At 40.9% G+C, this 16,051-nt stretch overlaps 1 protein-coding gene across 2 annotated transcripts in view; it reads right to left on the bottom strand.

The window, feature by feature from the left end:
* LOC106921695 (TOX high mobility group box family member 2-like) overlaps positions 1-16,051 on the bottom strand; it is a 103,998-nt gene that overhangs the window by 41,714 nt on the left and 46,233 nt on the right. For both annotated transcript variants that reach the window (XM_014993534.2, XM_014993536.2), the window contains one exon: positions 6,011-6,070. In XM_014993534.2, coding sequence (XP_014849020.2) covers positions 6,011-6,070 — 60 coding nt within the window. The remainder of the gene's footprint in view (positions 1-6,010; positions 6,071-16,051) is intronic.

Below are 16,051 nucleotides of genomic sequence, written 5' to 3'. Positions count from 1 at the left end.
TTTGCATGTTTTTGAAACAACAACTCAATAATCAAGAGAAAACACAATCACTTTGCTTTATTTAGTTATTAAGGCACTAAGTTGTCAAATTCTATGGTTTAAAGTAAAACTATTCAATTATGTTTTTATTCTAGTGCCAATCTGATATGAATCAGGCTGCATTCTGAAGTCTATTAAAAGTACTAAATGTAAACGTTTTGTTAAACTTTCTTACTGTTTCTACTTATTTTAAAAAGAAAAATCCATCTTTTATTTCGTGTGATTTAATTCCGACTCAGAGAAACATAAAGAATAAACAAATCACAGAGGAATGAACACACAATTAACCAGTTTGTAGTCAATTTGAGACAAATAAATGATCTTGAGTTTATACAATAACTACCTGCTTGGTTAATTAACCAGTAACAGCACAAACAGAGCGTGCTTAAAGATGAAAAGTTTTAAGTGGAAGAAGCAAAGAAATAATAGTGTTTTGTTTTTTAAATAGCTTGCTTTGTGCTAGTCTATGGTTACTTGAAGACTTCCTTCAAGGGATGACTTGTGTATAAACAAGCATCTCTAAAAACAACCCCTGTGGGAGAAAGGAAAGTAGATTTAAATGTCAAAATGTTCCCTCGGAAAAATCTGTGAGGAAGAAATGCTAAGAAGATACTGCAAGTCTGCTTCCAATTTCGATCAAGTCAAAACACCTTTAATGAGCGCCTCAAAATTTATGTTGATTTGTCAAAAAAAAAAAAAAAAAAAAAAAAAAAGTCAGGGAATGTCTCATTTAAGGGATGCTACAAACAAACCTCGGTTTATTGTGATAGACTAAACGAAGTGGAGTAAAATAGAACAAAAATGAGATTTCAAAAACTCCTCAAGAAAATCTGAAAAATGAGCAGCTGGTTGCTTTCAGAAGTCAGACATGAAACCAATAACACGAGCTTTGGATTTCTCTCAGAGAACTGTTCAATCCATCGGTCAAAACTCAAAACACAGTACAACTGTAAAACTATCAAAACTAACTTTAAATTGATACGTCTGGAAATGAGGGCGTAAAGCATGACGAGCGCTTGAGGAGCTGCAGACGTCCAAAACTCAGGAGATGAAATCTGTTGGCATGAAAACTAGTTCTGCACTTTACAAATCTGGCCTAGACAAAAAAAAAAAAAAAAATTAACGAAACAAGCTGTTGACAAAAAGCCACAAGAAGTCATGTAGGGGAGACGGCAAGCATACAGAACAGAGCGGTCTGGTCAAATGAGACTAAAACACAGTTTCTGGCCTACTATCTATAGGGGGAAACAGGACTAGGGAAGCTGAGCAGAGCAGGTGAATAAAGGGGGGGTTCTGAAAGGAGAGCCGTTATAGGCTGCAGAAGTTTCATCTTTAAGCAGGACAACAAAATACAGTCAGAGTAAAAGATATTCTCACGTTAAAATGACCCAAAGACAAGACATGAATACAATTGTGACACAAAATAGAATGTGACAAAGCTGAACAATTGCAAAACCCTGCAAAGAGCAACAAGAAAATGACACATTTTAGCACATCTAGTGGTCTGTCTTATTACCTAAACATCCACCACTAAGTTGCTTCATTTAATCCAAATATTCTCTCCTTGTCTAAGCCTGTTGCTTACCTATGAAGACACATGAGTCCATGAGGACTAATTACACTGCAGAGCGAAAGGAGAGGCCAGCCAAAAAAAAAAAAAATCCAGAAATATACATCGAGGAACAAGTCTGCTCAACCACTCAAACTAATCGAGCCTGATATGAAAGCCAATGAAGGGCACTCATTGCCTATTAAACAAAATTAGAATTTGTGTTGGCGTGGTTGGAGGAACACCAATCATTCTCACGGAGCTATAACCGCGCTGCAGAAATATAAACGGCGGTCTGCCTTATTTCACATTTATCCCTGCGACGGGTTGATAATGAGCACACTGCCAGTTTCTTCACTTTCTTATTGAGTCTGAATAAATGTTCGCAAATTCCAATCAGGAAAGTGTTTACGTTTCGCATTCTGTAAAGAATGATGAGCCTGGCGCGTATTTTTTTTAATCCTTTTTTAGCTGATCTAGATTGAGAAGGAAGTATATTCCGATTAAAAAGTGATTTCGAGGTAACGATAACCCCCCCCACTCCCCCGCCATTAATCTAATCAAATCTGCAGCTAGTCCGTCAGAGAGATTTGCAATTCTGTAGTGCTTATTTCCATTCCATCGGGATAAATGAGGCATTTAATAATCTTTATTTCAACAAACTGTCCCTTCGTAGCTTTGTGAGTGGGCGATACAAACAAAGCTGGTCAAAGAAAAATCCCACACATTTGCTTATATTTTGAAACTCTTAACAGATGAACAAAATGTAACAACATTAGCATCATCAAACTGCCCCACAGCTCCATATGCGCAGCTCGCATGGATGTTTTCTAAAGAAAACATGCAATATTTTAAGCAAGGAGAAAAAAAAAAAAAACAGCCCATCTTGTTTGAATGGATGGGCTGCATTCAAGCATACAGCGAACAGCCCCTTTAAGGCTGTTTCTGATTAGCGGTTTGCTCTTTTTTAAAAGCCCAGAGATGTTATGTGTAATGTAATCTTCTGGCTGTGTCAGACTGCTACCTCATTGCATTTGCTGTAGAAGACCCCAGACATGCAAACAAAGGAGTCTCTGTTCTGGCTGCATGCACCGTTTTCACAGGCACACATCATGTACGGCCTCGGCTCGGTATCTGACCACACTGTTAAAATATGCGATAAAGCATATGGCCACTTTCGTTCAAAAATATGCTTGACCTGTGCAGCAGCACAGTAATTGTGAGCATTGCCCTATGAGCTAAAGAATAAAGTTTTTTTTTTTTTGTTTTGTTACCACAGTGTAACAAAAAAAAAAAGTCATGCAGAAAAAAAAAAAAAAACATGGGGAGGGGAGACTAGATTAGAGGATCCTGGATCTCCATAACAAACCACTGAACATTTAATACATGCAATCAAAAAAAACTGAATCATATCACAGCAAATGCTAACATTATATATGAAGCATAATAGAGAAAACGCACATATTATATGCATGAACTGTGTTTGAACACATCGCTTGTTCAACCATTCGGATCATTCTGGGGGATAACTAGTGTGTTGCAGCTGTGGAGTGGCAGGCGAGAGCCATAGCTCTAAATTTGGAAGAAAAAAAAGGTGAAGTTATTTATTTGTCACACTTCAAACTAAGTTAGCTTTGCAAGAGAAAACTAACTCCAGGGTGTTGGGAAGGAGGAGAGAACTGGGTGTTGAACAGTGTGGCATCTTCCCTGTAAATGACCAAAGTAAGACCAGCGTCATCATTCTTGGCCCAAATGCTGTTTTGTAGTTAGAAAGAAGCTCTCGAAATGTTTTTCAACCAAGTCACTAGGTTTTGGAATGAGACTTTATTTTTTGCTCTACGCGTTAAGTGGAAAGTGTGGTTGGACGAAGTGTAAGAGCGGGTTCTCGACCCAGCAACCCACTGATGACAGGATGAACTCCTGCCAGTGTCAACCATTGCAGTTTATCTGCTGCAACGTGGGAACTGGCATCATGGTAAAGAAGCAGCTGAACCGCAAAGAAAAAGGTGTGAAATGTCTGGTTTATCTATGTTCTAACACATGCAAGTGAGCTCCGAGTAGAACCACAGGTTTTTCAGATCAAAACCAGGTCAGCTAAGTTTGGACGCCTTTCCTGATGCCTTCCCTTTGAGGTCCCATCGGGAGGACACTCAGTGAAGTGACTCTATCTGTTTTTGCTGCTGAAAGCCTTGGGATGCCCCAGAATGAGCCGGAGAGAGTCGCTGGGCAGAGCGATGTTTAGGGTTCCCCCCTTGTGAGCCTTTTACTTCTGTTTATTTTCTCAGAAGCTGAGCATTGTAGCACATTAAGATAGTCAGAAAGAGGAGAAAAATCAACTAATTCGGGCTGGAAAATGTTTCTGTAAAATTTTAAAAATATTATTAGTATTACACCGATGAGGGTGCGACTCTATCCTGCTATAAAATTTGAAATTAAAGGCGCTCTGTTGAAGGATGGAGACGCCCAACAATGAACTCTGTGTTTCCCAGGTTTTGTGTGTAAGCTCCTATTTGACAGCGCTGACAGAGCATCAACTGCAGCTGACATGTTTTGAAAAGCCCAAATTGCCTTATCCACTAAGAAGGTATTTGTTGACACAACACTGCAAACCTGGAGTGGGCGCTGGTGATTGACGCATGACCGCAGCGCCAGCAGAACTACAAAGCTGGACATTTATCCCAATTAGCACGCACACGTATGCGCGAGCGGTGACATAATTGGGGCAGACGAGGAAATGTGGCAAACAACAACTGACTTTATGGTCTTGTGATGTGAGCTGTAAGCAGACAATAAGCTGCTAGAGCTCCCCACTCGACCCATCGTTAAAGTCCCGCAATCCCAACATCAAAGAAATATACAATCCTATAGGATGAAAGCACATGTGTGTGTTTATTGAACTCTCTTTTTGATTGTGCGTGTGTGTATGTGTGTGTGTCTTAGTTGGTGGAGGTTTATGAGTGTTTATGTGTTTGCGGTGAGGCCCACATCCATGTGCTTTTTGTTCGTCTGTTTTTTGCAGGGTCTAACTTAAATTTTACATCATGTGAATAAGCACATTTTTGTACAGTGAGGACATTTTGGCTGCTCCCAACGTCTTCAAAGGCTTGTTTGAAAGCACTTTCAGAGTTACGGTTGTAATTAAATTCCTTTTAATGGGCTAGTAACACAAATTTAAAGAAAAAAGGAGGAAAAAGAAGGGTGGAGGGCTTCTCGAGTGAGATTGTTCAAAGAGCTGATCGCAGGAAGTTTTTTAATAAATCTTGTCTCCGCATTTATTGCAGCACTCAGTCTTCCGCAAAAGCAATGGGTGTAGAGGTGAGCCATGGTCAGAAAAACCTATTAGCTTTTGGTATGAGTCCATGCTGCTGCGTTTTTAATTCTTACATATTGCCCTGGCTTTGATACAGGGTACAGTTGCAATGACCGAGATGTTTATCTCAAAATCGCAACGCACACAGAGAGAAAGTCAGAGAACGTGTTTGTTTCAGTGTCGACGAACTCAGTGATTTATGACAGAATTGCAACTTATGACCATGGACAGCCGCATTAAGCGTCATGGTGAGAGAATCCATCACCGAGAGTAAAAATGCTCTTTGTCTCTCAGATTATGTCACTTCCTATTACTGTAATTGTGTGTTTGTGAGAAACAGATAGTCGCTGCGTGTGCGGGTCGCGCTGTCCTTGGCCCTGGGGGCTTCGTCCGCTGCCGCTTTGAGTTATTTGGCAAGGCGCTAATTGACACGACGGCCCCACCTTTGTCGTGCTTTGTCGGAACAAGAAGGCCGAGCCGCTGGATCAACAAATCTTTGAGGTCCAAATTCTGCCATATGTCCTGCCATGTGTTCCCATCTACCAGCTGGGAGCACTCAGAGCGGTGGCTGTGTCTAAATCACTGACCATGGGACTGAAACAGTGCCAGGGCCTGAATAATCTCAGAATGGTCAACATTTGCACTGTGACTTTGGTGGGACCTGTCACCGGTAATGACAGGTCCATTTGGATAAACTATTTTATGTTTAGGAAAATGTGCTTTGGATAAAAATAATCAAAATGTGAATATTTTGTGGAGGATGCTTCCCTGTCAGTTTAGGTGGACGGGCGTGCTGGATGACCAGTGCTCTGTGAGATGCTTAAGGTTTGAAATTAAAAAGCAACTTTGTCTGTTCCTTGATCTTCATGTTACTGTTTATTCTGTAATGTTCTCCAAAATATCCCTGAGGCCTTCAAAGAACACATTTATACTGAAAATAAATTACACACAGGCGACCTTCGAAGACATTTGGATTTTGCTGAATCAGAACAAAGGAAAATCAAAATTGGAAAAACATTTATCATATTTTTTCTAATATCTGTCCTTTAGTGTTAAATCCCAATAAAATCTAAAGTAAAATCAGTAAGTGTGAAACACGTGGGCTGTCTTACCTGATTTGGGGACCGAAACTCTTGGTTGCTGTCATTCATATACATGTTGTCAGCATCAAACTGTGAACAGAAACACAAAGGATAAATAAGCATCGTATGCGAGACGAGATTTGGGGAAAAAAATAAATAAATAAGAAAAGACGATGGGTGCCTGGGGAGGAGGTACAAAGAGGAAAAGCTCTAAAGCTCTTTACGGGTGGCCTCAAGTGTGAGACTAATGACTTTGTCACTTTGGTTAAACCTCGTGGTGGCATGGCAGCACGGGCAATTACTGTTCGTCAGCGGGCCGGTAATTAGGCTACATGAGCGTGGTGACGAGAGATGGGCTTTTCCCTGTAGGCTCTGCTGCGTGTGTGAGAAAAGAGAACGAGTGTGAATGAATCTATGACTGCATCCAGTTAGGAAGTGTGCGCTTGCTGTCTTCGAGGGTGTGTTTTGTTTGTGCGCGCGTGTGCGCGTGTGCGTGTGTGCGTGTGTGTGCGTGTGTGTGTGTGTGTGTGTGTGTGTGTGTGTGTGTGCACGCGGTGTGAAGTGAAGGCATGCTGTGTCTTCTAACTGGAGCTAATCAGGCAATGAAGGATCACTTGCTGCAGGTGCCAAAACACTCCTTGACATGGGGTTAGGGCTCGCGTAACAACAAATGACTCCCGACCGGCGAGGGTGCAGCGAAACAACACAGGGTCAACAGCAGAGTGCACCATGCTAGCTCTGCTCTCTCTACCGAACTAAATCGCTGGAGAAGAGATTAGTTTGAAATGTGTCACACTTGCTGGAGAGAAAACAATTAAACAGACCTTTTTTTTAAAGAAATAAAATCAACTACCTTTAACTCAACTCAACGGCAAGACGGTTGCAATGTGGGCAAAGATCCTAATCATACATCAATGCTGGTTTTAGAACAGATACAGCAGATTAACATCGACCTGCTGTAATTGCCAAAACCTCAATCATACTGGAGACTTAAAGCGTGTGCTTAAAAATGAGTCAATCAAATTAAAAGCGCTCCTCCATTTCTGAAAAGATGAATGGTGTATGTAGCCAAAATTATGCCAGGATCTTACTGATGGCAACCGGAAGTTTGTGGTTTCCTTCAAACACATTGAGGGACAGTTATTATTAGTGGTGGGGTAGGATTTCAGTCTGTAGGCACGACTTTGACTGTGGATTGGAGAAGAGCCTCAACAATATGAAAGAAAAGAAACCGCAGGCTATCTATCAGACAGGTCATCAACTAATACTAAAGAATGGTTCACAAGCGTCAATAAAATACCCAAATGAATGCTTTCATGCACATCTTGGATCTATTTAGACCCCTGTCTGGAACTGTGAAAACCCGCAAAAATTAAGCTTGTCAAATACAGTCAACATCTCTATTTGTTGACTGTAGTCAGTCCTTTCAATGTCAAGGCCTAAAAAGAAACTCGTGAACTGACAGCAGCAGAAACACGATCAAACCAGACGGCCTTCCATGTCACATTCCTCAGATGTAAATATACGGAGGGGCCCTTCTCATTTTGCCGGTGGTCCGCTTTGTGCTAAGGAGAAAGTTACCGAAGGCCTGAAAGGTAAACAAACGCCGGATAGGAGAGCATACAAATGGATCGCAAGATGTACCTGCTCAAAACAATAGCCAAATAGGTAGCCTAATGGACGGAAATGAGCTGAATTCCTTCGGGGAGGGGAAATCTAATATCTATGCTGGAAGGCAGGAAAGGGCTGAAGTAGGTGAACGAGCATGTGAGTGGTGAGAAAGAGAAATTACTGTACGTCACTGCAGATGAAAGCTTGGGTAGGACGAGGACTTGCCTTGCGGCGACGATTGGTTAACGACACATGCATTAAAAAAAAAAGGCCCAAGTGAGGATTCACATGACTAATTTAATGATTACATCTACATTCATCTACATATGCAAACATGAAATCGAGTCAGGGGCTGCGTGCAAGTCACACTTAAGCCACACTCCCATTCAGAGGAATCAATCTGAACGCAGCGAGCGAGCGCCCCGTGTTTGCTGAAGCTGAATGCTGACTAATTGTGCCGCAGATCCAGCCGACTGCTTAATCAAGCACGGGAGTGTTTATCATCTGACTAACCTGCAGAGAGAGGGTCAAACAATCTTGACCCGGCTCACATATCTGCAATAAACTCTTCCCCCTAACCCCCGTCACACGACAGGCCGCTTGTTCTCTTCTAACTGAGCCATTTTATTCCATTAAACTCCACTTTAATATGACGCAAAGCCACTTAGAGAGCCTGTTAAAGATTCTCTCGGGTGGAAAGCGATTGAAAGAGAGTGGCCGAATAATGTCGTTTTTAACCCCCTCAACGCCCGGCAGAGCTTTCGTTGGAGTTAATTCTTGCAAAGTGAATTCTTTGGGTGCTCAAAGGGAGGAAATGAACCAGGGAGGATGATCAATTTCGTCGCCGACACCAGGCAATGCGGCGATCGTCGGAAAGGCCAAAACGGCCCCGGAAAAGGTCAGCCATTTTGTGCTTCAACATGGCTGCTTATATATTGCAATGTAAAGCCCTTTCCCTTATGCTCCTTTGTCTGAACAATGCTGCTTTGCACTTTCTCACTCTTCCATTTAAAATGCCAATTTACTGCTGGCTCAGTGCTATCAGCTCAGCCATTACTCCATGTGGGCTGGGGAATATCTTTTACTCTTTCCCTTTTTTTTTGTGGTGTTCCACTTATTTCCATCTTTCTTTCACTGTCTTACTGTCTTATCCCTCACTTTTCACTCTTTGTCGCTATGTTCCCATTGTCTCCACCTTTCTCTCTGCGCTACAACCTTCCCAGTTGTACTTCTCCATCACACACCCCATATCCCCCCCCTCCAGACCCCCTCTTTTTTTCCCCTTCACTCGTCTCTTTTTCTTCAGCGGGGCTTGGCATCGCTTTCTCATCGGCAGCTTAATTGGGCATTCTGCCTGAGACAAGGGCCTCATTAAGCAGTAATTACACACATGTTGTTTTCGGCAAACATCTCTATTTGGATTGCTTTGCATGGTAATTGTTCAGCAGGGACCACTGCTTGCGATGTTTCAATCCGTGACACACGTGGTGCTGGTGGAGAGAAATGAAAAAACATGAAGAAGAAGGGTAGAGGAAGAAGAGGAGAACGGGGAGAGGGACGGGTGCGGGAGGGAAGGGGGGGACAGAGAGAGAAAAAAATAATAATAGGCTGTGGAAGAGAGACAAATTGTGAAATAAAGAATGCATAGATGAGAGGGAGAGAGGATGAGAGTAACACAGATGCAAGCTGAAAGAATGAAGGCAATGCAGAGGCAGTAAGTGGAGAGACACGATGAATAAATGACAAAAAGGACAAATTCAGTGTGAGAGGGAAATGAGAATGAGGAAAATGAGCAAGAGAAGTGAAAAGGGAAAAAAAAAAGAGAGATAGCGAGTCACAAAACTGGGTCATGCCTCGCAATCATCGACAAAGCTGAGTGTTTCAAAAATAATGAAGCCACAAGGTGGAAGTAATGCTAACTAGCACATCCAGGGAAAGCATGTAATATTTACACAGTTCTAATGGAGCAATATAAGGCTGGGATCCTTTCATCTAGGAGTCCTCTGTAAGACTGATGATGACAGGATTGGTGGCTCCACTGAAGACTGCCTCTGATTGATGGACAATTTATATAAGCTCCCCACTAAGCCTTCTAGGCAACATCTGTTTGCGAGGAGGTGGAAGGGGGGTGAAGATCAACTGCTTGTGGCATAATGCCGCAACTACTTAGTCAGTACCGAGAAAAATCATGTCAAACCAAAGACGAGGAAAAACGTTTTACCTAGATGGGCCAAATGGGCCAAATGGGCCTGATTGTTTGAAAAAAAAAAAATAAAAAATCCAAACACAAATCGTATATGTCTACTAATATGAGGAACAAAGTTTAACAACTGGATATTTGTTGCTAAAGGTGACCTGCTATACTTCCTTGATTAAGTTAGGGTAGGTCTATGGCTGTGAAAAAAAAACAAAAAAACATGCTGATTAATATATTTTCACTATACTCATATATCTGGATTTCTCCTGGTCATTTCTGGCTGTTTTGAGCTCCTTTCAGAATGAGCTGTTTCCCTTTTATGCAAATGAGCTGCTGCTGCTGGCCACACACCCCTAAAAGGTTTCCACTCACACTTTATACACTTGAAAATGTCCGGGAAAGACGAGACAACATGCCATTCAATTCTTTTGTAAATTGACGTCTTCACCAATCAACAAACTGACTAATAGTTACTTGGAAGTAGACAGACACTTGCCTAAGCATGCTGATTTAAAAAGATTTTATTTCACAGATCTTTATCAGATACACCAGTAAATTTAAAGTGATATATTATAAAATAATAGAGAAAAATGTCATCAACAAACAACAAAAGAACCAGTATTTTCTAGAGTGCAGGTAAATTGTTACAAATTTGGAATTTGTGTAGCCAGTATTTGTTCAAAATGAATCTACTCCACAAACAATTACTTTTCTTTCAAGTATAATCTTCTTCTACGCTAAATGTCAACATTAATAAAGTTAAAGTTTTAGTAGCTTTTTGTATTTACTCAAGTTATCTTTGTTTTTAATATTTGTCTGATTATCTGAAACATTTAAATGTAAAATGTTTTTCCCAAAGACGAGGGAAAAACATTTTTTTTTCCTGGAAATTCCTGCTTTCCAGTTGTAAAGCAGGAATTTACAACTGGCAAATCCTTATTTGTTTTTTTCCCCAGCAATGTATCTTCAGCATACCACCACGAGTTACTCTCTGAAAATAATCACAGGAAATTACAACTGAATCTTACAACCTACATGACGAGGTGTAGCAACTAATAATTTTAGTTTTTATCCAATTAACACTTAAGCGGATTTAGGACGACGCGCTAGAAAAAAAAAAAAGAAAGAAAAAATGTCAGCAACAACAACAAAACACGATCGCACCAAAAAGCAACCTCAACCAACTTTCTGAACTTTTGAATTAATAAGAGAAAATCTATAAGCAGAATATGTACAAGGTGTGACTTTGAAAGCCTTTGCCAGCACACCAAGTCTCTAAAAATAATTCTCTCGCCGAGCAGAATTAATAAACCCAGAACAGTACACAGCCATTCTGTGAAGAGAAGGGGTGTGGTGGTGGTGGTGGAGGAGGAGGAGGTGGGGGCTCATGCAATATGTATGCCTGTTTGAGCACCCTTCTTCCTCATCTTTCTCCCTATTCTCTTCATTTCTCTCTTCACATCTCACTCCTTCCCCTTCAGCCCTCTGTTCAATTAAGCTGTAGGAGCGACCTAACAAACCCCAACCTGAGACAATGTGTGCCACCGAATTTTGATGTTGCCCAACTTGTCACTTCTGGTTCAAAGCCAGAGGAGGATGAGGAGGCAGAGACACCAACACACACACACACACACGCACGCACGCACGCACGCACGCACACACGCACACGCACGCACACCTAACAACAGCAGTGAAGGAAAATAAAAAGACAATATGGAAAGTATGGGGAGAAAAGAAAGAAAGAAACAGAAACAAAGAAAGAGAAAAAGAAGGAATGAAAAACAAGAACTTCTCACAGTTGCATGGGAAGTGTGCAGAAAAAGACAGAGAGTAGAGAGGCTACAGTAACAAATCTGGTATTGCACCACGCCCCAAGCAAACAATGAACATGGGCAAACAATGAACATGGCACAAACATATACACAGGGACTCAAAACACGCGCATACACGTACACACGCACACACACACACACACACTCACGCACAAAGCCCATAAAAAGCACAGCCGGTGGCCATGGCGACACATGCTCTGTTGTCGTTAGATAAGGGAAACAGGGCCTCTTCCTGGGTGTGAGAGCTTGATCCTGCACACACAACTGTGTTCACGTTGAAGTCACACTACTTGTGCGCGCACATCTGCAGCACCACTGGGGTCACATCTATTGTACCAACATCAAATAACTCATGTGGCCCCACTTTATCAACTGCATGATTCATTTTCATATGCAAAATAAAAAACAAAAAAACAAACAGGTTGTGTTGATAGAGGGAGAAGTTTGCATCTTTGAGGTGGAATTTAATGCATTTTGGCGATCTGAAGCAGAGAGCCAGTGTGGAAAGTTTCTGATTTTAGGAAAACTGTATGATGTGAAGCTGAATTACAGGGACCTCTTAAAAGTGCTAAAGGACAAGTTATGTGAAGTATTTGGCATCATATGAATGCAAGGTCGAGCACGTTTACACTGCACACTTTATGTTTATTAGCGGATCAAAATCTGCACCCTTAACTAGCTGCCGTTCATGTAGCAATCTTTTTCATGATCTACCAACCTGGCCATGACCATCTCTCTTCAGTCCGCCGTCTCAGATTTATCCCATTGAGCTGGATTTCTCAACTCAGCCAATCAGCAAACAGAAAGGGGAGTTGTGAAAAGGTGATGTAAATTTTATTAGAATTAAAATCTGCCTGTACAAAGTCATAGTTTGGCAATGTCTAGGGGAGGAATTGAACGAAGGCATTCAGTCCGTGTTGGGAACGCTTCCAAATACTGAACAATTAAAGCTGGAGTAAGAGGAATGTATAACACATTTTATTGCTGGTAAAAAAAATAAAATAAAAAAAAAGTTGTGGCCCTACTCCCAATAGGGTTGTTTATAGCGTATGCTTCATTGGGCTAGCTCATTACATACATCACAGACAAACATTAGCAACTGGGTAAAATCAGATCGAATCATTTAAAACTTCAACACTGTTGCACGCTCATTTTAAAAACATTAACAGCAACACCGTGTGTAAAGTGCTCTCTTACTGCATGAAAGCAAGTAGATGAAGCTAAAGTAAAAAGGGGCGAAAGCAACTGATGGATCTGCACAAGAACGTAGAACAGCAATACACAATCTCTCTTCTAATGTTTCACTAATATCGACATTTTGTCAATCCTTAATGACACAAAACCTCAACAAACAGAAATCCAAGACAAGGTCTATGATGATATACAAGCTGATCAATGACAACATTTAAGAAGTCACAATGTCTACGTTTTTTTTTTCCCCTTTCCGCCCCTCAGTAGTACCAGCATAATGAGATCTGGATAGACTTATTGGTAAAGCCAATGCTGGCAGAACTTGAAGTAAGATTTCATTTTTATTTGCTCAGTTGCACTTCCATTTTTAAATTGAAGATTTGTACACGGTGCTGGAGTGTCTGTTACAACCACACCAGCAGACACCAAGAACCCGCTCTGAAATATGGGACTGTTTGTGTTTTACGGTACAAGGAATATAAGTGGATTTTGTCGACTGAAATAATGTGACCTTTTCTTAATTATCCAAGTTAGTTTTCAACCTCTTACTATGCAACACACAGTAAAGGAACAGTTACATAGAGACAGTGCTGGGCGCTGCAGCTCCCTCCTTAATTCTGAATATGGTGTGCACAGCTACAGCTGCTTGCTGAAATGCACCGACACGGAGAAAAACATGACGTTCAAAGACAACTGAGGTGTTGCACATGAAAAATTAGAGAAAATGAATGATGCAAGAAAAACTAGCCTTTCAGCAGTCTTCAATATGCAATTAGAAAGATCTGATTTTCACCAAAGAAAAATCATAAAGCTGCACCAGTTTTAGCTTTTGTTCATATAATGTTAATCTGTAGTCATAAAAAATGTATTATATTTTACTCTCCAAAGAAGACTGGGCCAAAGAACAATGTGAAACACTGTAGTGTCCTGAACACCGTCAATGGTGAGTGGGTTAAGTATGTTCCTGTCATCATACTAATGTAGCTGAAACAGCTGAAATTTCTCCATTTCCACTAATGAGAGGTACTAGATTCAGATTCAGATTAGGATTTAATTTGTGTCCCAAATGGGCAATTGATGTAACGGCAAGTATAAAACTTATTTTTTTTTTTTAAAAAGAAGGAGAATATAATATTTATTTAACCAGGATCTACATGGAGACTTCAGCATTCATTTTACAAATATTAAGCAGTAAATTAAACCAAAACCCTTTGGTGAGATTTTGTTCAAATTCTTAACTTGTTTTGTATCTAGAAGGCAGAGAGGATGCTGGTCCTCTCTGGTTGGTTCTCGACTTTGTGAGCTTTTTTCTAAACAAAGTTTCAGTGATGTTTCCGAAATCACAGAAATACCTTTCAAAAAAATAATTCAAAGATTTTCTTTTTCCTAGAGAACTGTTTAAAATTATATTCTGCTCTGTTTAGTTAACATGAAATGTTGCTGAAAGTCACCAGAGAGCTGCACTCAGCGCGAGTTCAAAAGAAACAAAACTACCTCATTTAGTTCAAAATTCACAGAAAATATGAAAACCAATCCCTGGATGGACCAATCCACTCATCACCTCCAAGGCGAAAGAAACATACTGAGGTGAACTAAAAAAAGGTTTTGTTACCACTTCCGGTTTCACCTATGCTTTGGGATGTGCAGCAAAGAAAAAAAAAAAAGTTAAGGCTCCCATTTATCCACTTTGCTGTTGAGGTGCTGGAGCAACCACAAAACAGAGCCAACAGCCAGAAACAGAGATGAAAAGAGATGAGAGTGGAGATTGAGAATATGGAGAGGTAGTGCAAGGTGGGAGTGTGGGGCATGTGGGTTGCCAAAAAAAGGCTTTGTTTCCACCTTGAACTCGGGTTTACAACGGTTCACAGAAGGATAGAAATCTAAACGGATGACAGTTTATCTGCACATACAAGTCAGTGGCTGTTAGACTGTGAAGAGATTTTCTTATTTAATTAAAAAAAAGAAGAAGAAAGAAGTCAGATATAATTTTTGACTCTCACAGAGAAGCCAAAGATTCGGGAAAAATTGAAGTATGTTTAGTAAAAACCCCGTCAGACTATTGCATGTCTGCCTCGCATTTCAATGGCCCTGTCATAAGAAGTAATGTACTTTTTAAGTCATTGAATCATAATACAGAGTGTGCATGGTTATTAGACAACTCGTATTTTATTTTATTATTAAAGTCTTCTCAAGCAAATCAAAATGTTAAACCTAAGACCCGAATATAAATAAAAGTGAGGATTTCACTTCTCAGGATAATTCATGTTTTACCAGTTAGACTCACATTCATAAACATATACACAGATCGATACGCAATTTAGCATAATGTGCCTTCTCCCCATGCTCTTAGTGCCAACCAGAAACAACCAATCAGAGCCAGGAGGCGGTTCTTAGCAGTTACCACTGTCAATCACAATCTCGTGTGGCGCTGCTCGTCCCTCTCCCGTTTCCCAACTTGTTCTCTGCTAAGCTGTAGCTAGCAGGGAAAGTTGTGAATGCTCAGGTTAGCATGGGCACCAATGATGGCAGATAAGCCGCTTTTCTGTAAGTGTAAATTGTTTCTCCTATATTATCACATTCACCAGCATTGATTGGCAACGCAAAGACCTTCCTCCGGCCTCTGGTTGGTTGGTTTTGGTCTGATGAAGTGTGTTTGTTCAGATGGCTATGGTAGTTCTGTATTCTGTCTGTATTTCATGCACCTGGAAACATTTCCAAACAGCCAATAGTATGTGAGAGGAAAAACAGGAGCCTTTGTTGGCCTACTCAGAGCAAAATGTTGGTTTACCGTAGGGGAAAACTCATAGCAGTATTAATTATTATTATTATTAAACTCGTTAGAAGGACTACGAGGTCCATTTCATCAAACACATTTTCCTGTCTTTATGTGTTTTGCAGCGAAGGTGGTAGAAGCCGGCCAGCCTTTGTTATGTCCCCGAGTCAGGAAGGCAGCCACAGACTTGAGTCGGCTGACTTGTATAGGAGATGGCTGGGTTGAGGGACAGATTTAGTAATGACGAAAGGTTTGTGCGACCAGCCAGGTGCACAATCTAATAGCGCTAGCAAGATCCAGAAATCCCCCTTTATTGTTTTTGAAGCGAATAGTATGCTAATTTAAGCATACTGCTGATGTCAAAGTCACACGACACCTTCCTGCACTGCTGGCTTCATCGCCGAAAAATCACAGCTGTGTGGGAAATTGCTCTTCCCACTTGCAATTGATGAATTGCCCGGAGGAGC

Source organism: Poecilia mexicana, unplaced genomic scaffold (assembly GCF_051168715.1).
Source record: "Poecilia mexicana isolate PSO_F unplaced genomic scaffold, ASM5116871v1 scaffold_19, whole genome shotgun sequence".
Lineage (NCBI taxonomy): Eukaryota > Metazoa > Chordata > Actinopteri > Cyprinodontiformes > Poeciliidae > Poecilia > Poecilia mexicana.
The sequence above is the reverse complement of the archived record's forward strand: the minus strand, read 5'-3'. Positions and strand labels throughout refer to the sequence as shown.